At 39.7% G+C, this 26773-nt stretch overlaps 3 protein-coding genes across 5 annotated transcripts in view; all 3 read left to right on the forward strand.

The window, feature by feature from the left end:
- LOC144647991 (uncharacterized) lies at positions 1–5788 on the forward strand. The gene is made up of 5 exons (XM_078507649.1): positions 1–31; positions 1158–1399; positions 4278–4466; positions 5054–5300; positions 5646–5788. The coding sequence occupies exons 1-5, from the start codon at positions 1–3 to the stop codon at positions 5786–5788; spliced, it is 852 nt and encodes a 283-aa protein (XP_078363775.1).
- Positions 1–26773, forward strand: part of LOC144650686 (uncharacterized) — a 192779-nt gene that overhangs the window by 42258 nt on the left and 123748 nt on the right. The window contains exons 5-10 of one of the 2 annotated variants that reach the window (XR_013570169.1): positions 7771–8032; positions 9463–9717; positions 10230–10433; positions 10935–11037; positions 11168–11237; positions 11618–11814. Coding sequence is in view for 1 of the 2 variants with exons in the window: in XM_078510414.1 (XP_078366540.1) it covers positions 7771–8032; positions 9463–9717; positions 10230–10433; positions 10935–11037; positions 11168–11237; positions 11618–11719 (996 nt within the window). In the remaining variant the exon portion in view is untranslated. Of the gene's footprint in view, positions 1–7770; positions 8033–9462; positions 9718–10229; positions 10434–10934; positions 11038–11167; positions 11238–11617; positions 11902–26773 lie in introns of those variants that run through there. The other variant, XM_078510414.1, reaches the window with a different exon arrangement.
- Positions 947–26651, forward strand: LOC144650688 (uncharacterized). Of its 2 annotated transcripts, XM_078510417.1 has the most exons (11): positions 947–1107; positions 16565–16900; positions 19653–19841; positions 20936–21182; positions 21760–21893; positions 22544–22805; positions 23380–23634; positions 24022–24225; positions 24373–24475; positions 25702–25771; positions 26166–26651. In XM_078510417.1, the coding sequence occupies exons 2-11, from the start codon at positions 16577–16579 to the stop codon at positions 26265–26267; spliced, it is 1890 nt and encodes a 629-aa protein (XP_078366543.1). In that variant the 5' UTR covers positions 947–1107; positions 16565–16576; the 3' UTR covers positions 26268–26651. The 2 variants fall into 2 exon arrangements, with proteins under 2 accessions (XP_078366543.1, XP_078366542.1); XM_078510416.1 differs by lacking the exon at positions 947–1107 and having other exon boundaries at positions 16513–16900.

Raw genomic sequence — 26773 nt, forward strand, 5'->3', positions numbered from 1 at the left:
ATGTTAATTGTCCTCACTGGCCATGAAGGAGGCAAGTGAGGCAAATTTGCAAGCAAACGGTATAAAAGAATAATGAATTGGCAAACGTTTATGCATAAGGTGATTGATCCTACAATAACAACATCGCACTTTATTGTACTTGTACGGGATTAAGGATTTGAACTTATCAGCAAAACATGAGTTGCAACTTATTTTCTTCATCAACTCTATCTCAATTCTGTGTTACTTTTCTTTTCTTGTATAGGATAGTAGTTAATGACCTATTTATAACGACCAAGTGAGCTTATGTTTCACTAAATTGCCGAGCTACTTAATCGAGTCGTTTGTCAGATTTCTGACACATTTGGCGCAAGCAAAATACAACTTTACAAGACGTTCTTTCCGAGAGATGAGACGATCTGGGTAGGAGATTACCTGTTTTCCTACTGATCCTGTGTTCCAACTCCTGTAGGATCCATTTTAATTAAAGTTCTTTAAGTAGGGCACTCTTTGTGATCTCTTAATTGAAATTCTTGCCACCACCGCCAGTCTTTGAAGGCGGCCTTTTAAAAGTTTCTTAATGACAAGACTCTTCAAGTATTTATTCCATTATTGACAAGGAAATTCCAAATTTGTTTTTGCAGCATTCTTTCTCTTAGAGTTAGGGTTAACGAAGCTATTTAAGGATAAGTTACAAGCTAGGCGAATTAACAAGCCAGCTCTCACTTTTAGTACAAATTAGCTCGTCTGCAGGACGGCGCTCAAAAATTTACCAGAAGACAACGTGATTCAAACTTAGCATCTTGCCTTAGCAGTGCCTCCCCGCAGCTAAAGCGAATACAATCTAAAAAGACTTGGGTTGGGTCAACGTTATGTTAGATGAAACAGTTCATTTGTATGGTTTACCACTAATGCCAAAACAAAAGTTGAAAAACTACAAGGATTTCGAATTCTGTTAGGAATCAAGGTGCAAAATACATCTTAATAGAATACACTCCTTATATGTAGTCCTGGGAACGAGGTTGCAGCCATGTATGACACAATTACTTTTATAACAGTTGATTGCACCTGCTAAAAGCTTTTGATAAATTTGTTTGCATGCTGTGGAGCGGCACTGAAGCAGACAAGGTTTGAAGCAAGATGGCAGATGAGAAGATTTTGAAAAAATATTCGGAAAGTGAAAGTTCTCAAAACTAAAGTCGACAAAGAGGGAGGGTTTGTTAAGCACACCGAAGTGCCAGCTAAAGCGAAAGTTATAGCTGACCTCTATTTTGAAAACAGCGGAAATCCAGAATATAGGAGCAAACTTTGTAGCTTTTTGGTGGAACTCGGTATTGCACAAATTGTAGTTGATATATGTACCAAGATAAAGACGGTGTATCCAGAATGCTTCAGCTGGGACAGAGAGAAGACAAGCAAGGTAACATCTGTTCAGATTATGGAGCTATATACACTAGTACTGTATCTGTACGATTTTCGCTGTGCAGCTTCGTTTGATCGATCGAGCGAAGAGCTCGAGGGTATATCATTTTTAACATTAGATGGTAAATTAAAGTGGGGTAAAGTAATCAACATGAACATGAATTGGAAACAGACGTATTACTTGAAGAATAAGCGAATTGAAGGAAGTGAATTGGCAATAATTTATGAGATTTGGTACTCAAATTTGGGTTCATTAAATTTCGGGCGTTATTTTGCACGAAAAGACGTAAGTGGAATTATAGGTAAATAAGTAGATTTGTGTGTTAGTTTTATACTAACAGTTCTAAATATACAAGAGAGGGCTTGGGTTTAAGAAGTGTTTTTCCATTCCGTGCATTTGATTTGGAAATCGAGGTTTAGGTGTAGTATGTTGAGTGTTTTTAATTAGCATATTGGTTTTTAGCAGTTTTCACTGATAGCGAGAAGGCTGAATGTAATTGCTTACAAAATATTGCTCTCAAGAATAAAAAACACCATCCACTTCAATTCATATCCGATTTCTCTTATTTTTTTCCTTATGGCAAAATAAACTGTCATGTCAAATCAGCCATGTTTAAATCATTTTGCATTCTACAAAGCAGAAAGGTGTGCCATGAGACAATGCCCTATTTTATTATTCCACAGAACGTTTCACTTGGCTAAAAATAGTTGATTGTTTCAGTACAAGGAGCGATATTCCATAATAGCATATGAAATCATTGGCCATTGTTTTTTGTTTAGCTATGTAATCACACAAATTACTTACTTTATGGTGGAGCTTATAAGTGGGCTAATGCAACATTGTAAGTTTTTTTGCCTAGCAAGCACAAATATTGGGGTAAAAACCGTTTTTTCAGTTAATTTGGTGTAATTTATGGTTAGTTGCCATGTTTTGCGTGATCTTCGCTTGCAACTGTGCGCGTCACTAGTTCGCCCATTCAATTATGCAAATGTGCTGATTAGCTAAACGAAAACAATTTTAAACAACTGCGGACTTAAAATACTTTATTAACCTTACATACGCCTGTAAAGCTTTGGCTTCGACCAATTCATCTGTTTTAGTAATAAAAAATGTATAGCTTAAAGCGTCTTTCTGCAACGTATTCTGAAACGATGCATGTTTGTTTGGCAAGTTAGACGCGTATAAAATGCGGAAATTTGTAGCGACGTACGCAGGAAAAATGCCCCGCTGTCTGTTTGACGTCAAAAAACAGTTGCTGTTGGATGAAGTGTGACGAGACGAAAAAAAAATAATATATTCAAAATGATAATAGCAACATTATTTCTGTGTCAGGAATTGCAGCAATTTCCCCCAAACTAAAGGACATAATATAGAACAAAATATAAAAATAGTAATACAAATACTAACAATATATCATTCTAATTCCCCATCCCTAAATCCCCAGCAGTTGTGCACCAGTGGAGCTTTTGTATCTTGTGTACCGTAAAGTTCCGTGTATAAGCCGCACCCGTAGATAAGCCGCCCCCCCCCCCCCCCGATTTGCATTTGCATGTTGTTTTAATCTTTCAATATTCACGAAAATTTGGTTATCAAACATGGTTTCAAAATTGACCAATACAGCGCTTGCTGTGGCACTGTTTTAATTTTAGAAATATTCAAGTAAGCTGCAAAGAGGGGCGACTGTTTTCGCCGGCTAGGAATATTTGGAAAAATGTCTGTGAAGTCAGCGTGATTTGTGATACAAATGTGAAGTACAAAATAATAAGTTTGACGTCATCGCCAAAAGGGGCAGTGACCATGACACCGGCACCTGTCACGGCTGAACGCACGGTGATGCAGTTTAAATGCGGGGTTTTGGCAGACAAAAGAAATTAAGAGTGTTTGGACCGACAGATACCTGAGGGTTTCTATTGACGGACAGCCTCGGCTGGTGAAATAATTAAATGATAGCAAAAAATTGTTACAAAAACATGACCTTTGGATTTGGTGACCGCCATTGTTGCGAGCGCCAGAAGATGTCTTCAGGTCCACGATGGCGGCAACCGCAAAAGTACATAGAAGCTCATTTTCGTATGTGAGCGAATTATGAGTAACGTTTGCTGTTTCAGCTAAATTTTACAACCAAACTTCATGCTTAAATAGAACATACAAACATACATAAACTTTATTTAAGTGCCAATGGTATTTAGCTAAAGAGCTAATTTGGGAAGGTTAAAATAACGTCGAGTTTTATCAATCATAGGCGCAATATCTGCATACCCTCTGGTAGCTGAACGTTAAAAAAATGTAAAATGAAGACCACGTTAATAGACGTATACTTCACCGTTGGTTAATAACCTTTTTTAGCCAAAGACCGATCCTGAAGTTCTTAAGAAAGCGCAAGAACTGATAAAGACAATCGCGATGACCACCATTAACTTAAGTGATCTTAATGATGGCTTCTGTATCGCACTTGGAAATGCTGGAATTCTCCCCCTGTACATTGGATTGATCGATAAAATGAAATCGATAAAGATCGATAAAGTGTTTGGACAGACAAACACAAACTGACAGTCACCTTAGTGTGTTTAGACAGACAAAAAAACTTAAGAGTGCGTTGACAGACAGGCACCTAAGAGTGTTTAGACAGACAACTTAGTGTGTTTAGACAGACAGAAACTTAAGAGTGCGTTGACAGACAGACAAACACCTTAGAGTGTTTGGACAGACAGACAGACACCTTAGAGTGTTTGGACAGACAGACAGACACCTAAGAGTGTTTGGACAGACACACACCTAAGAGTGTTTGGACACTGAAACAGCTTTAAGGCACCGTTAATCAACTTATATCTCACTGTTTTGAGCTACTCAAAATACTTTTGATATTTTTTTTTAGCCAAAGGGCGATCCTGAAGTTATTAAGAAAGCGCAAGACCTGATGGGCTCAGTCTCGATGATCACCCTTAACTATAGTGATCTTAATGATGGTTTCTGCATCGCACTTGGGAATGCTGGCGTCGTTCCCCCTTACATTGGATTGATCGATAAAATGAAGGATTGTACAGCTGACCATAAGCAATACGTGGTACGTGTGCAGTAAATTACATAGAGGATATTAATGCTGGTAGAAGATATTAATTTTCTATTCTGCTCCGCCGCCCTTGTACAACCAAAGGGACTCTGAGAACGAACAAACTCAATGTTCCACTACCGCGCACTAACTATTATAATGACAGCTTTACCTATAGTGCCGGGCGCAATGTTATGGAACTGTCTTCCTTCAAACGTCAGACAAGCAGAGTCCATTGGGCAATTTAAAGGTTTATTTAAACAAGTATTCCAATGCACGACATTCGTGGAAAGCAGGTTTTCTTAATAATAGGTTATCATCTTAGAATTAAATATTTATGTAAATTAGGAATATATGTAGTATTTTTAAAAACTGATGATTTATCCGTGTAAAAATAAAGATTACCTACCTGTATGAAAGAGCCATGGGGTCGCTGATTTCCGCTGCATGCCATGCAAATGCTTGAAGTTTTTCCCGTTGGACTAAAAGCAGGTCGACAAAAGGCAGAGATTCAGCAAGTCCATGATGTCTTCTGTTGGTAATGGTAATGTAATTATTTAGGTTATGTTTCAGTTTTGATCAGTTGAAACTTGTCTTCCCAGGATTCAAAGACTCAAGCCTTGACTAAAAAGACTCCAAGAGGAAAGATCTTCTCAAGGTTAATAGGTACAATGCACAACCTTTCGAGACGAGTCCAGTGTAGAAAGCATTTTCGCGCTTGCAAAACAACAATGCAGGTGTTGGTACCAATAACGAAAGACAAAGTTGCTAACTTTGCTTCCAAAGCATTGCTCACTGTAGCCTACATAGTGGACGAGGAGAACAACAAGGTCATCATGGCAAATGCAGGTAACTATAGGGCTCTGATATATATGTATGGGTTTTCTTTTGTTGTAGTTCTTTGCTTTCTTGCAGTGACCTCCCTTCGGTGTATGGCATTGTAATTAAATACTCCTGACGCTCTTGTAATTAACTCGGCTTTAAATATTTAAGTAAAACTATACCAGTGGCTAGCCTAAGTGGATAGGTTACAATATCTAAACAGTGTTACCAACTTACCATGCTTGCATATACTTGACAATCTTAGAAAGTCCATTGTAATTATCATTATAAACAATTACAACTTTTTTTGGTGATATCATTTGCAGTTGCATAGCATGTTATTTTGATAAATAACATTCCTTATACCCCTAGAGCCAGTGAAGCTCCTGATTTATCTCAATGGCGAAGCTCTCAAAACAACGGACAGGCGATACCTGGGATTCTCCGCCAGTGAACTCGCAAAAGGATTGGCCCAGATAGCCGTCAATGACAGCAACAAGAAATTGGTACCATAATTATTTTTTTTTTTTTTTTTTTTTATCTTGAATTTATTTGTACTTATTGGTTGCAGCCTTGGGCAGCAAATCAAATCCAATACTGTCGTTATAGTGGCGCTCCCAGGGCGGAGCCCCATAGCTATGGAAAAAGAACAATCATGCATGCATAGAAAAAAAAATATAGTAATCATGAATTTGATTTTTCATACACATCACGCGACCGCTGTATATAGGACGTACGACGAACGTCGCTCAACGTGGCAGCCATAATCCAGAAATAAGTCTACGTTAAGGGTTAACGTTAGCTTGCATATTTGATATTGGACAGCCATACAATCCTCCAGCCAGGTGATTTACTGATCAAGGTCGCGTGCATTTTATAAGTTGACCGCTGACTAGGTAATTTTTCATTGGATTGCGCACTTAAGGCATTTTATTGTATACGGTCAGTAAATTCGGATTTGAATAAAGGGCAAAGTAAATAACCGGGGATGGCCCTGTTCTCCCAGAGAAGAGCTAGGATTCAGGTGATGATGAAATAATCGGGGAGTTCCACTTTTATTCTAAGTTAAATCTATTGATTTATCTCAATGGCGAAGCTCTCAAAACAACGGACAGGCGATACCTGGGATTCTCCGCCAGTGAACTCGCAAAAGGATTGGCCCAGATAGCCGTCAATGACAGCAACAAGAAATTGGTACCATAATATCTTAAATTTATTTGTACTTATTGGCTGCAGCCGTGGGCAGCAATCAAATCCAATACTGTCGTTATAGTGGCGCTCCCAGGGCGGAGCCCCATAGCTATGGAAAAAGAACAATCATGCATGCATAGAAAAAAAAATATAGTAATCATGAATTTGATTTTTCATACACATCACGCGACCGCTGTATATAGGACGTACGACGAACGTCGCTCAACGTGGCAGCCATAATCCAGAAATAAGTTTACGTTAAGGGTTAACGTTAGCTTGCATATTTGATATTGGACAGCCATACAATCCTCCAGCCAGGTGATTTACTGATCAAGGTCGCGTGCATTTTATAAGTTGACCGCTGACTAGGTAATTTTTCATTGGATTGCGCACTTAAGGCATTTTATTGTATACGGTCAGTAAATTCGGATTTGAATAAAGGGCAAAGTAAATAACCGGGGATGGCCCTATTCTCCCAGAGAAGAGCTAGGATTCAGGTGATGATGAAATAATCGGGGAGTTCCATTTTTATTCTAAGTTAAATCTATTTAATAGAGTATGTTAGTAGCGAGACTCTCGCAGGCGGAGCTACATACTCTAAAAAAATGCCCGTCATTCTTCGTGGACATCATGATAGCTCGCGAAATGTTTTGCGGGCGCCTCCGTCGCTCAACAACCGAGATTGTAGCGGAAAAAGGGTGGTGTTACAGTTAAGAATGCTTTGCGCGCCTTGTGGTCCATATGACTGACAGGTCGGGAGGGGCAAAGCAAGTCACTTTCAGTGCCTGAGCCCTCCATCTTTTATAAAGATCTAATCTTGTCAGGTGTATCACGCTCACCTTAAATGCGTCGCCTGAGTATCATGAAGGCGTCACGAAGGGTCCTTTTACTAGTATGAGGGTTGAAATTTAAAAAGCTAACAAAATTGCTAAAAAGCGTTCTTGAATATGTTCATTCAGTAAGCTTCACTGTCAGGTTAACCTATGCTATACAGGTAATTGTACATACATAACAAACATATTACTTCTCATTTAAGAGCATTATACAATAATAATAATGATGACGATGATGATAAGAATAATGACTTTATTTTTGTGTCCATTACATCTAGCAGTGGGGAACCCCCACTGCTAATAGGGGACACCTTACTAAAACTATCTAAAATATTAAGCTATCTAACTAAAACTAACAAAATAGTATTTATTAGAAACAAATAATAAATAGAATAATTCGTAAAGAAATTTACAAATAATTAAAAGAAAACCCTGTAAGAATCCTGTAAATGTTTTTCCGTTATTCATAATAGATTGGTACAAATGGTGCAATTCCCATTCTTGTCCAAATGATAACGTCTGCTAAAGACGACGAGGAGAGAGAGTGTGCCGCTTTGGCTCTCTGGAACTTAGCCTTTGACAGCAAGAATAAGGAGATTATAACCAAAACTTCAGGCGCTGTGTCTGCCCTGAAGAAACTCAAAGAGAGTAAGAACAAGCACGTGAAGAAAGCTGCTAGTGGTGCATTGTGGGAGATTGAAGGCAAGCAAGCGCATGAAGCTGAGAAGAAAAAAGGTATTGTACATCGAATACATTACACCTTTCACCTAAAGCGCTTTTCAGCTTCAAAATCATTACCAGGGGCACATAATCTATGTAACCTTTTGAACTATAAGCACAGCTCCCCATAGGCCCGAAGGTCCGCAGGGCGAAGCCCCATAAACATAGAAAAAGGAAAACCATAGAAATAGGAGAACCATGGAAAACCATTTATTTGCGGACGCATGCGCTCTACGACGTACGAACGACGAGCGAAGTCGCTCAAGATGGCGGCCTTACTCCAGAAATAGGTTAACGTCAGCATACATCTTTGATATTGGACATCCACTCTATGGTCAATTTCCAGCTGTCAAAACAATGGGTCCGTTGACCTGTATCTCATGACCATATTACAGGGTCAGGTGAAGAATTAATCGGTGTCACGTGTTTTTTTAAGCTGATGGCTGACTAGGTAATAGTTTTTTATTGTGTCGCGGGCGCAAAATGTATTTTTCCCCGTCTATGATCAATACATTCTTATTTGAATAAAAGGCAACGTTAATAACGTGGAAGCGTCAGTTATAGGCTTAGCTAAGGCTCGATGTAGTTTTAGCCCTAGGGTGGTCGTTTTGAAAATGAAAACTATCTAGGAAGCCAATGTTCGATTTTTGCCAAAATACACCATAATGATTAAATATGACCAAAGATAATTTTTTTACGGGTCACTTAGTCACAAAGGTTACCATAGCAACGATTGTCGTTATCTTTTGTTTTTAAACAAGCTTGATTTTCTCGAAATCTAGAGTAACAATTGGTATTTATTTTTTGATATGTTAAAGTACTTTGGATTGACTACCTGTACACAAAATTTCAGAAAAATCTGTAAGAGCGTTAAAGAGTTAATCAAGAACGAAGTTTTTTGTAACTTCTTGTAATTTCCTACAATTGGCAGTCGATATATTTTAACAAATTAAAGCAAAAACTCTCTCGCTTTAAGTTAATAGTCTTTGATGGTGAAAGTATTTATATTTCATTTTGAATAACTGCGTTCAAATACTACGAAACAATTTAAAAGCACCTATTTCACATTAAAACGGAATTTTTCTGAAAATTTCATTCTTGATTTACTTGAAAACGCTCTTACAAATTTTTCTTAAATTCTGTCAACAGTTAGTTTATCTACTAATCTTTAACATATCAAATAATGAATACCAAAAGTCAATCAGGATTTCGAGAAAATTAGGCTAGTTTGAAAACAAAAGGAAACAACAATCGTTGCTATGGTAACCTTTGTGACTAAGTGACCAGTAAAAAATTAAACTTTAGTCATATTTGAAGATTTTGGTGTATTTTGGCAAAAAATCGAACATTGGCTTCTTAGATAATTTTAATTTTCAAAACAATCACCCTAGGGCTAAAAAAAATTACATCGAGCCTCCTTAATAATGGTTTGTTATTTCTCTCAGCGGCGGCCAGCGCATCGGCTTCTAAAGCAGCCAAGCCGACCGGTAACCACGTGATGATCAGCTACCAATGGGATGTCCAGAGTACCATGGTTGAAGTGAAGAAGAAGCTGCAGGCAGCAGGATACAGTGTGTGGATAGACTTGGAACAGATGGGAGGATCAACCCTGGAGGCCATGGCTAATGCTGTGGAGAATGCAGCTGTTGTGCTCGTGTGTGTCTCTCAGAAATATAAAGAGAGTGCTAATTGCAGATCAGGTAGGACGGGAATAAGGCTGTGTATCCAGCCATACGTTTGAAGTTTACATGAATGAGTTGTGATTGTCCACTATTACATATACAGCAATGTTTTTCAAGGATTTCCAACCCTAAGAAAAACCGTCTTGAACAAATGTAAAAATTACGATAATTATAATGAAGTGATATCGATATCGATAACTTTAATTATCTTTGATACCATGTTTGACCCTTCGTATAGTCGAAACATCTGAGGATCTTCCTCTGAAGTCTTCGAAAAACTTCGGAAATCTTCGGAGATCATTATTCTATTAATTTTCGGAAAATCGTCAAAAAACGTCGTTATTAGTATGTTTATAATAAAGAAAATACTACTTCGTTACTTGGAGATATTGTAATTTCTCTTCGAGTATTCTGCTCAATATCTTTATCGTTCGCTGCCCTCACTCGTGAGATATCGAGTTAAAAACGAGAAGAGAATTATCGTATCTCGGCTCACCTATGTCTCAGTCTATGTTTCTACAACATTTTAGAGGCTGAATATGCGTTCACACTACGCAAAGACATCGTGCCTCTGATGATGGAGTCAAACTACCGAGCTGATGGCTGGCTGGGGATGATCCTGGGCTCTAAGCTATGGATAGACTTCACCAGTGGACAAAATACCAGTGACAGTATTGAAAAGTTGAAAAAAGAGCTTGGATCAAGAGGCAAGGGGGAAAGCGCAGCAAAGAGAGGTGATTAGTAACTTAGACTTCTGCATGTTACCTGTTACCTAGCTTCTTTGTGCTTCGTGGACTAAGGCCCCACAGAATGCCTCCTTCCTGTTGCTCAGCAGCCTGCCCACCCGTCGCCATCCCGCACTGTTCCCTCTCTCTCGACGCGCCAGGTGGTCGCCCTCCTCCCCCCCTCAGGTGTCGATAGGGCATGTTGGTGTGGCACGTTCGTCGCAGGAATGCCCATCATCTCCATCTTCCATCTTCTCATCTTACTCCACTTAGCAACCTCGATCGCCTCCAAGGAGCTCCCAGGGAACGTGACCAGTTATTTTGAGAATCCCCGAGGCATGGGAAACACATCTATTCGTTGGTCATCTCCCATGTCAATCCATGCTCACATCCATACAGTAGCACCGATACGACTTCTGCATGTGAACATGATTAACTTGTCATCCAACTGAACATGTTGAGACTTCCTGAATTTCACTGATGACATGTTGCTGTTTATTTTATTTGTAGCCAGTAAAGATACCGTAGATGTAGCGCCATCTGGTAAGAAAGTCGATGTTAGCAAATGGACCGTAGATGACGTCACAAAATGGATGGCGAAAATTGGGCTTGGGTGAGTTGAACAATCCTTTTCACATGCAATCGTTAGATGAGATCATGTTGAGATCGTAATATGTCGTGAAATGCCCATCTACTTATCGTGTATTGACCACAAATGTGTTGTTGTTCTCCATATTCTACAGGGAAAGTTACAAAGGCAAGCAGAAATTAACCGGTCAAAACCTACAACAACTAGCCAAAATGAGAAATGAGGTAATACTTTTCTCGTTTAATCTCAGTGACCTTCGTATCAACACAAAAGTATTGTTCAGTAAAGAAGAATAGTAAATGTTAAGCTCAGTGGTGAAATAAGAATTTTAATCGTGTCGTGAGCCTATGGCCTTCAACCTTCTAGTACATAGCTGGCTGGTCCTAGCAGTATGAAGGATATATAAACCTAGTTTATGGCCTATAGTAACTCAGTAGCTCACGAACATAACTCACGGTCGTAGCTTGCGACCATTGTGCGAAGGTCATAGATGCGATTTTTGTGGGGTCTGAGATTTTTTCCGTGCCTCCGCGCTCTTGATAAGAGGAACATTACATCTTTCTCATCATTGATGTTATTAATGGTGCTTTTCTGTTATTTGTAGAGCGCGGATTTCTTCTACGCCACAATCAAGGAAGACTTGGGATTTACAAACAGGCTTGACGTCATGACCTTCGCTGATAAGCTGCAAGGGCTTGTGGGATAGAAACTGAGTTTTTCATTCACAAATATCCAACCATTATACTTATTACTAAAAGCCTCGAAGGATGAGAAGTGCCTTCTTTATTTCGTTGATAAGGATAGAAACATAATGAGAGCACAATTTAGAAATGAATCTGTTAAGAGACAGAAATCATAAATAAAAAGTACCAAATGGTAACCATTTGCTCAAGTCTGTGGCAAAATACGTACATTTTCTTCAATACACGTTATGCATAAATGGCGATCGATTTCTAATTCTTTTATAGGCAAGTTAATTGGCCTAACTGGCCACATAAGCAAAATTCTAACGATTTAAATTAATTTATGCTGTTAAACAAGGAGAGTAAAGCAAATTTAAATGCAACAAATCGGCAGCAATTTATGCATAAGTTGATTGAACCTAAACACTTTACTATACTCATAACAACTATTTAAAGATAATGTTCAAAAGTGACAAAACTAAACGTATGATTGCTACATCCTGAAGGTACTCAGGATTCATACTGATCCGATGCTCCTACTGAACCTGGATTCCTTCTGATCCCATGTCCCTACCGACCCTGTGTCCCCACTGATCCTGTGCTCCTACTGATCCTGTGTTCCTACTGATCCTGTGTTCCTACTGATCCTGTGTTCCTACTGATCCTGTGTTCCTACTGATTTCATGTCCCTACCGACCCTGTGTTCCCACTGATCCTGTGTTCCTACTGATCCTGTGTTCCTACTGATCCTGTGTTCCTACTGATCCTGTGTTCCTACTGATCCTGTGTTCCTACTAATCCTGTGTTCCTACTGATCCTGTGTTCCTACTGATCCTGTGTACCCACTGATCCTGTGTTCCTACTGATCCTGTGTTCCTACTGATCCTGTGTTCCTACTGCTTTCTCTGATCCCATGTCCCTCCGACCCTTGTCCCACTATCCTTTGCGTGCTATCCTGTCTTGTTCCCCGCCTTTTCCACATTTTCTACTATCTTTTCCTACTGATCCTGTGTCCCTACCGACCCTGTTTCCTATCCTTCCTGTCCTATCCTTTCCTCTTCCTCGTCTTTCCCTATCTTCTATCTTTTACTGATCCCGTCCCTCCGCCTTGTTCCACTTCTTTTTACTATCCTGTTACACTGATCCTTTTCTACTTCTTTTCCTTCTTTTTACTGATCCTTTTCCTTTTCCTTTTCCTACTAATTGTTCCACTTTTTTCCTACTGATCCTGTGTTCCTACTGATTGTTCCTCTAATCTGTTTCCTACTAACCTGTTTCTACTGATCCTTGTCCTACTGATCCTGTGTACCCACTGATCCTGTTTCCTACTGATCCTGTGTTCCTCTGACCTTTTCTACTGATTTTTCTACTATCATTGTTTCCACTATTTCGTTTCCTTTTTCTGTTTTTCGCTGTTTCACTGATCCTGTGTTCCTACTGATCCTGTGTTCCTACTGATCCTGTGTCCCTACCGACCCTGTGTTCCCACTGATCCTGTGTTCCTACTGATCCTGTGTTCCTACTGATCCTGTGTTCCTTCCGATCCTGTGTCCCTACTGATCCTGTGTTCCTACTGATCCTGTGTTCCTACTGATCCTGTGTACCCACTGATCCTGTGTTCCTACTGATCCTGTGTTCCTACTGATCCTGTGTTCCTACTGATCCTGTGTTCCTACTGATCCTTTTCTCTGATCCTGTGTTCCACGACCTGTGTTCCCACTGATCCTGTGTTCCTACTGATCCTGTGTTCCTACTGATCCTGTGTTCCTACTGATCCTGTGTTCCCACTGATCCTGTGTTCCTACTGATCCTGTGTTCCACTGATCCTGTGTTCCTACTGATCCGTTACCTATTGCTCCCTGATCCTGTTTCGTCTGTGTCCTGTTCCTGTGTTCCCACTGATCCTGTGTTCCTACTGATCCTGTGTTCCTACTGATCCTGTATTCCTACTGATCCTGTGTTCCTACTGACCCTGTGTTCCCACTGATCCTGTGTTCCTACTGATCCTGTGTTCCTACTGATCCTGTGTTCCTACTGATCCTGTGTTCCTACTGATCCTGTGTTCCTACTGATCCTGTGTTCCTCCGATCCTGTGTTCCTTCTGATCCTGTGTTCCTTCTGATCCTGTGTTCCTACTGATCCTGTGTACCTACTGATCCTGTGTTCCTACTGATCCTGTGTACCCACTGATCCTGTGTTCCTACTGATCCTGTGTTCCTACTGATCCTGTGTTCCTACTGATCCTGTGTTCCCTCTTTCTGTCTTTTCTTTGTTTTTCCCCGTTTCTGATCTTTGTCGTTCCCTTCTTTCCCCGCTGTGTGATCTTGTACCTCTGATCTGTCACCGTCTTCTGATCCTTTCCTGTTCCTCTGATCCTCGTTCCACTGATCGTCCACTGATCCTTGTCCTACTGATCCTGTGTACCTACTGATCCTATGTTCCTACTGATCCTGTGTTCCCCGACGTGTCCTACTGTTCCTGTGTTCCCACTGATCCTGTGTTCCTACTGATCCTGTGTTCCTACTGATCCTGTATTCCTACTGATCCTGTGTTCCTACTGACCCTGTGTTCCCACTGATCCTGTGTACCTACTGATCCTGTGTTCCTACTGATCCTGTGTTCCTACTGATCCTGTGTACCCACTGATCCTGTGTTCCTACTGATCCTGTGTTCCTACTGATCCTGTGTTCCTACTGATCCTGTGTTCCTACTGATCCTGTTTCCTCTGATCCTGTGTTCCCACCGACTGTGTTCCACTGATCCTGTGTTCCTACTGATCCTGTGTTCCTACTGATCCTGTGTCCCTACCGACCCTGTGTTCCCACTGATCCTGTGTACCCACTGATCCTGTGTTCCTACTGATCTTCCCACTGACTATTCTGCGTTCACTTGTACCAGGTTCTGATCTATGTTCCTACTGTCCTTGTTCCCCGATCCTGTGTCCCTACTGTTCCTGTGTTCCTACTGATCCTGTGTTCCTACTGATCCTGTGTTCCTACTGATCCTGTGTTCCTACTGATCCTGTGTTCCTACTGACCCTGTGTTCCCACTGATCCTGTGTACCTACTGATCCTGTGTTCCTACTGATCCTGTGTTCCTACTGATCCTGTGTTCCTACTGATCCTGTGTTCCTACTGATCCTGTGTTCCTCCGATTTTTCCTTGATCTTTTCCTCTGATCCTTTTCCTCTGATCCTTGTACCTACTGATCCTGTGTTCCTACTGATCCTGTGTACCCACTGATCCTGTGTTCCTACTGATCCTGTGTTCCTACTGATCCTGTGTTCCTACTGATCCTGTGTTCCCTATCCCCTCTCTCTTCTCGTCCTGTTGCTTTCCTGATCTTTTCTCTGACCTTTCCTACTGATCCTTGTCCCTACCGACCTGTTCAGACCCTGATCCTTGTCACTGATCCTTTTCTCCGATCTGTTCCTCTGATCCTGTGTCCCTGATCTGTGTCCTACGATCCTGCGTTCCACTGATCCTGTGTTCCTACTGATCCTGTGTTCCTACTGATCCTGTGTTCCTACTGATCCTATGTTCCTACTGATCCTGTGTTCCTTCCGATCCTGTGTCCCTACTGTTCCTGTGTTCCTACTGATCCTGTGTTCCTACTGATCCTGTGTTCCTACTGATCCTGTGTTCCTACTGATCCTGTGTTCCTACTGACCCTGTGTTCCCACTGATCCTGTGTTCCTACTGATCCTGTGTTCCTACTGATCCTGTGTTCCTACCGATCCTGTGTTCCTACTGATCCTGTGTTCCTACTGATCCTTTTCTCCGTCCTTGTTCTCTGATCCTGTGTTCCTTCTGATCGTGTGTTCCTACTGATCCTGTGTTCCTACTGATCCTGTGTTCCTACTGATCCTGTGTTCCTACTGATCCTGTGTTCCTACTGATCCTGTGTTCCTACTGATCCTGTGTACCTACTGATCCTGTGTTCCTACTGATCCTGTGTTCCTACTGATCCTGTGTTCCTACTGATCCTGTGTTCCTACTGATCCTGTGTTCCTACTGATCCTGTGTTCCTACTGATCCTGTGTTCCTTCCGATCCTGTGTTCCTTCTGATCCTGTGTTCCTACTGATCCTGTGTTCCTACTGATCCTGTGTTCCTACTGATCCTGTGTTTCTACAGATCCTGTGTCCCAACTGATCCTACTGATTCTGTGTTCTTTCTGATCCTAGATCCTGTAAGTTTTTTGAAGCTCTATCTGTAGACCTCTCATTTGTTGTGATTAAGTAATTGGCGTTCTTTGCCTTGACCGCCAGTCTTTTTAAGGCGGTCTTACAAAACTGAGTATTTTTAATGACAGGATTCATTAAGTTTTCTTCTTATTATTGACAATTAAAGCGAAATTTGTTGCTAAAGAAGCCCTTTTCTGAAAAATAGAGGGGGGCTAAAATGCGATCGAGCGCGCGATGGAAAAGGACAAGTACTTTCTTGGATGTGTACATATTGTGATTTTGTCGCTGCAACATGTCCCCGCTACACGCCCTTGCTTCATGTCCCTGCAGTGTGAACAACACATGATTTTGTCGCTTCTACGTGTCGTTGCGACATGTCCCTGCGTCTTTTCCCCACGTGTACGGAGACCTTAAAGCGAATACAATTAAAAGCTCTGGGTTGGGTCAACGTTATGTTAGATAAAAAGGGTGCATCTGTATGCTTCACCACTAATACCAAAACAAAAGTTGAAAAACTACAAGGATTTCGAACTCAGTTAGGAATCAAGGTAAACAAAGCGTCTTAATAAAATACACTCTTTATATGCAGCCCGGGAGCATACAATTACTTTTATAACAGTTGATTGCACCTGCTAAAAGCTATTGATAAATTTGTTTGCATGCTGTGTACTGAAGCAGACAAGGTTTGAAGCAAGATGGCAGATGAAAATATTTTAAAGAAATATTCGGAACAATATTCTAAGTATGCATCGAATTTTAAGAGCGCTTACGATGCAGTGAAAGTTCTCAAAACTAAGGTCGACAAGGACGGAGGGTTTGTGAAGCACAGCGAAGTGCAAGCCAAAGCGAAAGTGCTATCTAACCTACATTCTGAACACAGCGGAAATACAGAATATACAAACAAAATTTGTAGCTTTTTGGTGGAACTCGGTATTGCAGAAATCGTGGTTGATATCTGTACCAAGATAAAGACGGTGTATCCAGAATGCTTCACCTGGGACAGTGAGAAGGCAAACAAGGTAAGATTTGACCAAGCACTAGTATGCGTACGATTTTCGCTGTGCAGCTTTGTTTGATCGATCGAGCGCGAAGAGCTCGATTGCAAATCATGTTTAATCTTATTTGGTAGATTACTGCGGGGTAAAGTAATCAACATGAAAATGAAGTTGGAACAATCATTTTAATTGATAAATAAGCGAAAGAAGTTGTCTGGCAACTTATAAGACTCGCGGTATGAATTCGAGAGCATCTATTTTGGACGTTATTTTACACAGAAAGATAAGTAATAAGAAATCATAAGTAAATAAGAAAAGTTGTATGCAGTTTAATACTAATGTACAAAGAAGCTCGAGGGCTCGGTTTTGAGAAGTGTTTTTTTTTTTTTTTTTCCATTCCGTGTTTTCGATTTGGAAATCGAGGTTTAGGTGATTTGCATGTTGAGTGTTTTTAATTAGCATATTGGTTTTCAGCAGTTTTAATACCGAGAAGGCTGTATGTAATTGCCCACAAAACACTGTTCTGTAGAATAAAACACTATCCACTTCAAATTCCTATCCATTTCTCTTAATATTTATACCCTGACAGCAAACTGTCACATCACATCAGCCCCGTTTAAATCATTTTGCATTCTACAGAGCAGAAAGGTGTGCCATGAGACAATGCGTGTCACAGAACGTTTCACATAGCTGATAAGTGTTGTTCCATAAAAGCATTTAAAATCCTGGTTTATTATTTTTGTCTCGCAACGTTAATCGCTCAATTATACATAACGTAAAATGCCGCCTATAAGTGGGCTAATGCAACTTCCTAAGTTTTTTGCCTAGCAAGCAAAAAATATTGTGATAAAGAACCGTTGTTTTAGTAGTAGTCTCCTCTCGAGTAAATTTGGTATCAGTTTTGGTTAGTTGCCATGTTCAACTCTCACGTGATCTTCGCTCGCTCATTTTCGCGTCACTAGTTCGCCCATAATTCAACTGTGCAAATTTGCTGATTAGTTTAACAAAAACAATTAGCAATTGCGAATTTGTACGAAGTACGTTTCTGGATTTACAGATGTCCTTAAAGCTTTGGCTACATGTGTTTTTTAGAAATAAATTAATAAAATGGAAAGGCAGTATAACTCAAAATTCTAGAACGATGTTTGTCTGGCATGTTAGTCACGTATGAAATGCGGAAATTTGTATCGACCTACGCAAGAAAACGTTCCCTGCTGCCTGTTTGACGTGACAAAAAAGGCCGTTGTTGGTAGTCGTGTTACAAGATAGAAAAATAAAAATAATAAAATGATAAATGAATAGCAATAATAATAATAATAATAATAATAATAATAATAATAATAATACTAACAACAAACAAATAATCAACTAACAAAAATAAATAAAGTAAAAATAAAAAAGAAATTATAAAAGAAACTATTTCCTTAAGGTATATCAATAATATTCCCCTCCCTAAATCCCTAACAATGAAGCACCAGTGGAGCTTTTGTATCTTGTGTATTTTTCCGCATCCGCCTGCTGTCCTAATCTTCGAGTACTCACGAAAATATGGTAACAAAAAGGTTTCAAAATTGATCAATACACAGTGCTTGCTGGGGCACTGTTTAAATTCTAAAAATATTCGAGTCGGCTGCAACGAAGGGCGACTGTTTTCGCCAACAAGGAATATTTAAAAAAATGCCTGTGAAGTCAGCGAGATTTGTAAGGCAAACGTGAAGGACAAAAAATCCAACAATTAACTTGACGTCATGGCCATCAGGGACAGTAACAACCTCGTTCCCAGGGGGAAAGAGGGACCCTGGGAAAGAGGTTGGGTCAGTAACCACGACATCAGCATCTGTCATAGACTTTCTCAAAGTCCTCGCGACTCGCGGTCGTCGCTTTGCGACGTTTTTCGGCTCGCTTCGCTCGCCAATAGAGGACGACTTGGTGCAAGTCTACATCTGTGGCACGGCTTAACGCACTGGTGATGCAGTCCAGATGTGATGTTTGAGCAGACAGAAAATAAGAGGGCGAGATATCTGATGGTTTCAATTAAAGGACAGGCTCGGCTGGTGTGAAAATTAATGACAAAAAACATTCTTCAAAAAAATGACGTTTGGATTTAGCGGCCGCTATTTGACGCCAGAATACGTCATCAGGTCCACGATGGCGGCAACCACAAAAGTACATAGAAGCACATTTTCGTATGTGAGCGAAGTTTTTTGAGTAACGCTTGCTTTTGCTGCTAAAATTTACAACCAATGCAAATTTCATGCTTAAATAGAAGGTGCAAATGACGTCGAGTTCCATCCGTCAGTCATAGGCATAATAGAGGGTCTCAATGGGGTGGTGGCTTTTACGGTTAACGGTTAAAATTATGGCTTTCTTACGGCTAACGGTTTAATTATTTCCATTACGGTTAACAGAAATTAAAAATTAATTTCCATTGTTTAAAAAGTTAAAGTTTAATTTCCATTATTGAAAAACATATTTTAGGTCTCAGGACCATTCTGGGACAAAGAAGCCATCTAGTCTGTATTATTTAAATTACTGACAGATTTTTTACGGTTAACATATTTACGACTAACGGTTAAAATTTTCCAATTTTTAAGCCTAACGGCTACATTTTTGGCCGTTTTACGGCTAACAGTTAACCCCATTGAGACCCTCATAATATCTGTATATCCTCTGGTAATTGAATTTGAAAAAAAGTAAAATAAATTAAAGGCTGCGTTGATGGATGTATATTTCACTGTTTGAAGCTACTCGATACGCAATAATTTTTATTTTTTAGCCAAATGCCGATCCTGAAGTTCTTAAGAAAGCACAAGACCTGCTGAGAAAAATCTCGGTGATCACCCTCAACTATAGTGATTGTAATGATGGCTTCTGTATCGCACTTGGAAATGCCGGCCTCGTTCCCCTGTACATTGGATTGATCGATAAAATGAAGGATTGTACAGCTGACCACAAGCAATACGTGGTAAGTTTGCAGCAAATATCATGGTGAAATACAGTAAAAACCCGCGAGTACGAACCTAGCCTAAACAGGTTCTTACATAAACAGTAATTAGCACAAATTTAGGCTATTCAGGTTCTTAATTAATAGGTTCTTATTTTCTGAAGAAAAATTTACATTGTTGCTGATAGAATTTTAAGTGGTATTTGTCCTTTCCCTTATATGAAATTTGCATACCAAATAACTGTTTATGTAAGAACGACTATTACAGAAAACTAAAGAGGTTCTCTAAAGAGGGGGTCTAACAGGCAAATCGTAGCCTAACAGGTTCTTTAGTATAAGGTTCTAACTCGCGGGTTTTTATTGTGACCTACTGTATATAATATCGGATACACATTCACTTGTTACATAATTTTAGACTGCACTTATTCATAATTCTCTTGCGTTAGTGTTAGAGTTCGCATTATCATTTACACCATGCCATAGAAAATACAGCCAATCAGAATAGAAGAAAGCCGTTTTATATTTAACAATTATTCCACGAGCGCGCGTTGGATATGATGGTAACGATCTCATATCTAACAAGCTCGTGTGGAATAATTGTTTTATTAAAAACGCCCAAAGAATTGCGATATTTGAGCTCCCCAGCTGTTTTCGTTGACGCCTTTCGCCTACCATATTTGTGATCAAGGGGAGTTGCAATATACCATTACTAGTTTAAAATAATGGACGGTATTCAACCCAATCTTCCCATCGTGCGCTGCGATCTTATTCTCGACGAAATTTGTAAGCGCATTTTATTTGGCATGGTATCAAATAGTTACACAACACTTTCTCGTGGTATACTATGGGACATCCCACTTGTCACTTGTACTTTCTCGGTATACACACGTCCCTTTGAGAAAATACAACTGACTCGTGGGATATTCCATAGTATACTCGAAAGCGTTGTAAAACTAGTATAAAGTAATAGTGTGTATCATTTTAGAGTTGCAGTTCTTATTGTATTACGGTTAATATGACCTAACTTTTGTCGAGGTCGTCAGTACCAAGTGTAATGACTTTATTAATTAGTAGATCAAGTTTTGTTTTTTGAGCGGTTTTACTTGTGTTAATAGGATTCAAAGACTCAAACCTTAACTCAAAAGACTATAAGAGGAAGGATCTTGTCAAGGTTTATCAGTACAATGTACAACCTTTCAAGACCAGTACAGTGTAGAAAACATTTCCACGCTTGCAAAACAACAATGCAAGTGTTGGTTCCACTCGCTAAAGACAAAGTTGCTTATTTTTCTTCCGACGCATTGCTCACTCTTGCCTACATCGTAGACGAGGAGAACAACAAGGTCATCATGGCTAATGCAGGTTAGTTATATAGGGCTCTGAGATGCATGGATTGTCTTTTGATGTAGTTCGTTACTTTCTGGCAGTGACCACCCTCAGAAAGAAGTATTTATTATAAGTATTTCCAATGCTAAATACACCTGCCGCTCTTTTAATTCATCATCATCATCATCATCATCATCATCATCATCATCATCAGTTATTAGCCGCTTTAGAATTAATATTAATACAAATTTAGCAGTAAGATAGGGCAAGTAAACCTCCAAGAAACCCGGTACAAGGCTTATAGTGTATGCCACCTTGGTTGTCAATGTGTTTATAATTAAGCTGTGAATTAAGACGTGTAATTAATTCGGCTTTTATTATATACATCTCTTGCACCGGTCTTGCACCGGTTACACTTAGTTTACAATGAAGTGTTAGCAACTTACCATGCTTGCATACAATTGACAATCTAGGAAAGTCTACTATCATGTCATCAGTTACTAAACAGCAATGAACGGTTTAAACATTTTTGGTGATATCATTTTTTCAGTTGCATAGCAGTTCATTTGCACAGCATGTAATTTTGATTAATTTCATCCCTTATATCTCCTAGAGCCAGTAAAGCTCCTCATTTATAACATTGGCGAAGCTCTCAAAACAGAGAACAGGCGATTCTTGGGATTCTCTGCCAGTGAACTCGCAAAAGGTTTAGCTCAGATAGCCGTTAACGACAGCAACAAGAAACTGGTACCTTTACATCTTAAAGTTATTTGTACTTATCGGTTGTAACGACACTAATCAAAGCCAATACTTTCTTACGTTAACAGCGGAGCTCTCCCAGGCGGAGCCCAACAAATTTTACCTCATAAAAGGGTGGTGTTATAGTTTAGAATGCTTTGCCAGCTGCCTCGTGGTCAATTTGATTGACAGGTCGGGTGGGGAAAAGTACCGTCACTTCCGGTGACATAAGTCACTTCCAGCGTCTGAGCCCTCACTCTTCCTTTAAGATCTCATCCGGTCAAATTAGCATTTTTAGTTATTTTCCCTAGATTTTTTACATTTACTGTAAACCTCCCTGTGACGTAGGGCTACCTCATTAAGATTATTTATTATCATCATCATTATCATTATTATTTTTATTATTTTCATTATCATTATCATTATATCCCGCTCGACCAAAGACTCTACCCGAGACGTCATGTAGGCGTCACAAAGGGCCCTCTTTTCATTTGCATAATTGTAGAGAGATCGATGAGTGCAAATAAAACAGAAGAAAATTGTTAAAAAAGTGTTCTTGAATATGAGAATTCAGTGAGCTCCGCTGTTAATCTAAGCTTAACTTTACATATTAGTAGTAGTCATTTGAAAGCATTATGTTTTTCCGTTATAAATAACAGATTGGTACCAATGGCGCAATTCCCATTCTTGTCCAAATGATAACATCTGCTAAAGATGACGAGGAGAGAGGAAGTGCCGCTTTGGCTCTCTGGAACTTGGCATTTGACAGCAAGAATAAGGAGATCATAACCAAAACTTCGGGCGCTGTGTCTGCTCTGAAGAAACTCAAAGAGAGTAAGAACAAGCACGTGAAGAAAGCTGCTAGTGGTGCATTGTGGGAGATTGAAGGCAAGCAAGCGTATGAAGCTGAGAAGAAAAAAGGTATTGTACATCGAATACATTACACCTTCCACCTAAAGCGCTTTTCAGCTACAAAATCATTACAAGGGGCACATAATCTATGTAACCTTTTGAACTATAAGCGGAGCTCCCCAGCGGCCCGAAGGGCCGCAGAGCGAAGCCCCCTAAACATAGAAAAAGGACAATCATGCATGCATAGAAATAGTAGAACCATGGAGAACCATGCATTTGCTAACGCATGCACTCGACGACGTACGTACGACGAACGACGTCGCTCAACATGGCGGCCTTACTCGTACGTCAGCTTACATCTTTGATATTGGACATCCAAACTATGGTCAATTGACAGCTGTCAAAACAATGTGTCCTTTGACCAGTATCGCATGACCATATAGCTGGCTCAGGTGTTTCACGTGCTTCTTTTAAGTTGACCGCTGACTAGGTAAATGGTTTTCCAGGTCCGCGGGCTCAATGTATTTTTCTCCGTCTGTGATTAATAAATTCATATTTGAATAAAGGGCAACTTATTTAACGTGGGAGGGCCAGTTATAGGCTTGGCTAAATCTATTTGATAATAGTTTTTTATTTCTCTCAGAGGCGGCCAGCACTTCGGCTTCCAAAGCGGCCAAGCCGACCAGTAACCACGTGATGATTAGCTACCAATGGGATGTTCAGAGTACCATGGTTGAAGTAAAAAAGAAGCTGCAGGCAGCAGGATACAGTGTATGGATAGATTTGGAACAGATGGGAGGATCAACCCTAGAGGCCATGGCTAACGCTGTGGAGAATGCAGCTGTTGTGCTCGTGTGCGTTTCTCAGAAATATAAAGAGAGTGCTAATTGTAGATCAGGTAGGACGGGAACTATAAAAAATAGTAACTTTTTTTCTGTGTCGAAGAAAAATATTAGCCAAAGGTTAATATACCTTCCATTAATACAAGACACAAACAATAAATAAATAAGTAAATAAATAATTGAATGATATGTTATAAGTTAAAGCTATTTACGTGATAGGGGCGAGTAAATTAATAAAAAAATAAAAAAATAAATTTAAAATTATTTAAAAAAAAAAAAATATAAAAAAATTTTTTTTTATAAGTTACAAAGACAGCAATTTCAACGTTCAATTTTTAAAAAGTTGCTCAAGTCGCGTTCCTGAATGTTATATACGGTGTGTTCAGTCATACGCTTGAAGTTAGCATAGATGAGATGTGATTGTATTTTCTACAACATTGTAGAGGCTGAATATGCGTTCACACTACGTAAAGACATCGTGCCTTTGATGATGGAGTCAAACTACCGAGCTGATGGCTGGCTGGGGATGATCCTGGGCTCTAAGCTATGGATAGACTTCTCCAGTGGACAAAATACCAGTGACAGTATTGAAAAGTTGAAGAAAGAGCTTGGAGCTAGAGGCAAGGGGGAAAGCGCGGTTAAAAAAGGTGATTACTAAAAATGTATTTTGTTTTTTGGATTTAGACTTCTGTGAACATAATTGGGGCGGTAAAAAAAAAACCTGTCATCCAACTGAACATGTTGAAACTTCCTACATTTCACTGATGACGTGTTGCTGTTTATTTTATTTGTAGCCAGTAAAGATACCGTGGATGCAGCGCCCTCTGGTAAGAAAGTTGATGTTAGCAAATGGACCGTAGATGACGTCACAAAATGGATGGAGAAAATTGGGCTCGGGTGAGTAAGAATAGAGTAGAATGGAATAAAGTTTATTAGCTTAAAATATAAAAATGGTTTAAACAGATCTAACAATATAAAAGGATACTCTAAATTTTCGATCGCCTTCTGCGGTCTTCTTCAGAGAATGATGGATTTTGCAAGGTTCGCAGAATTCTAATAAGTTGCATTGACGTTATTGTTCGTTGCCCCTCTGGGGAGCAACTAGCGTTTATAGTGTTTTTGTCGAGGAAACAGTCTTTTGTTCTTGCTGCTTACACCTGTTTCAAGAATTTCGGCGTATCTTGGATGTATGTCGTGGCCGATTTCTGCATGATGTTTAATCGCGGAGTTGATATTTCCGTTTGTTCCAGGCTTGTGTTCGGCTCCTCGCGATTTCCAGCTTCTTTTGCTTTCCCCAACGTATGCAAATGAGCATGTCCTGCAAGTTACTTTGTATACAATTCCTTTCAACCGCTCTTTATTCGGTCGGTCCTTGGGCTTTTTGAAGATATTTCCTAACGTTCGTACTGGTTTAAACGCTGTCTTGATGTTTTCGCGGCTCAAAATCCGTCGAACGCGCTCCGACACTCTTTTCACATACGGGACGGACGTGTACGCCTTCGGACTCTCCTGGGTTCTTGGTTGCGTGTTTGTTTTGTTTGATTCGCCAGCTGACTTGATGAAGCTCTCGGGATAACCGTTAGCTTTTAAGTCATTAATAACGCGTTGTTTCTCGTTTTGTCTTTGCGCGGTTGTTGATGGAATGCACTTAGCTCGGTCCATTAGAGTCTTAACGACAGCTCTCTTGCTTTGCGCTGGGCTGTGTGAACGGAAGTCTAAATACTTGCTCGTATGTGTGGTCTTGCGGTATACACCTACCTCGATCCTACCATCCTCACTAACGGTGTTGTTGGTGTCCAGGAAGGCTATGCTGTTCTTGCCCATAGTTGTTGTAGGCATCTCCACTGTAAACTGAATGTTGGCGTTTATTATTAGTTAGGTTCCTCGAAAGGATCTTCATGCCCAATTTGTAGTACAAGATTAATTTTTTTTTTAAAAAGAAAAATTAATAATAATTTACATGGTAAAAAAAAATAGAATCATGACTACAATTAACAGTTGGCTTGTCACATACAGTCGTTAGATGATATTGAGATTATAATATATTGTGAAGCTCTCATTTACCGATATCTACCTATCGTGTTGTGACCACGAATGTGTTTTTCGTTTTCCATATTCTACAGCGAAAGTTACAAAGGCAAGCAGAAATTAACTGGGAAAAAGCTACAACAACTAGCCAAAATGAGAAATGAGGTGATCCTTTTTTTTCTTTTAAACTCAGTGACGTTCACTGTAAACATCATAATAAACACCATAATATTGATCAATAAAGAAAGATAGTAAATGTTAAGCTCAGTAGTGAAATAAGAACTTTCATCGTGTCATGAGCCTATGACCTTCACCCCTCTAGTACATTGCTGGTCCTAGCAGTATGAAGGACGGATAAACCTAGCATATGGCCTATAGTAGCTCAGTAGCTCACGAACATAACTCACGGTCGTATAGCTTGCGACCATTGTGCGGAAGGTCAAAAGTTCGATTCCTGTCAGGGACTCAGATTGTTTTCTTGCCCCACGCTCGTGATAAGAGGAACATTTCATCTTTCTCATCATCAATGATGTTTTTGGCGCTTTTCTTTTTTTTGTAGAGCGCGGATTTCTTCTACGCCACAATCAAGGAGGACTTGGGATTTTCAAACAGGCTTGACGTCATGACTTTCGCTGATGAGCTGCAAGGGCTTGTGGGATAGAAACAGAAAACGGGACTTGAACAACATCAGCTGTTCACTTCTAAATATGCAAACACGAGTCTGATAACAATGCGACTCAAAAGATAAGAAGTGCCTTTTTTAATTTCGTTGATATAAGGAACATAGAAACATAACGATAGCACAATTGAAGAGACAGAAAAAAAAATAAAAGATACTAACACAACTCTGTAAAAAAGGAATTGTTCTACAATACACGTCGTGCATATATGGTGGACGATTTATTAACTCTTTGTATTAATTGGTCTAACTGGCCACTTGATCGTGTGCAAAATTCAACAAATGTTTACTAATAAACGAGGCCAGTGAGTCTTATTAACATGCATACAGTATAAATGAATAATAAATCGGCCGCTATTTATCTATAAGGTGTATAGTCGTTTGTTTGACAGACCTACATACCCTTTGCATAAAATGCGTCTAGCCTAAATAACCATTCATATGAAACGCTTCTATTTCTCGACTAGAAAAATCCAGGAGATCAAAAG

Source organism: Oculina patagonica, chromosome 4 (assembly GCF_052425735.1).
Source record: "Oculina patagonica isolate OP01 chromosome 4, crgOcupat, whole genome shotgun sequence".
Classification (NCBI taxonomy): domain Eukaryota; kingdom Metazoa; phylum Cnidaria; class Anthozoa; order Scleractinia; family Oculinidae; genus Oculina; species Oculina patagonica.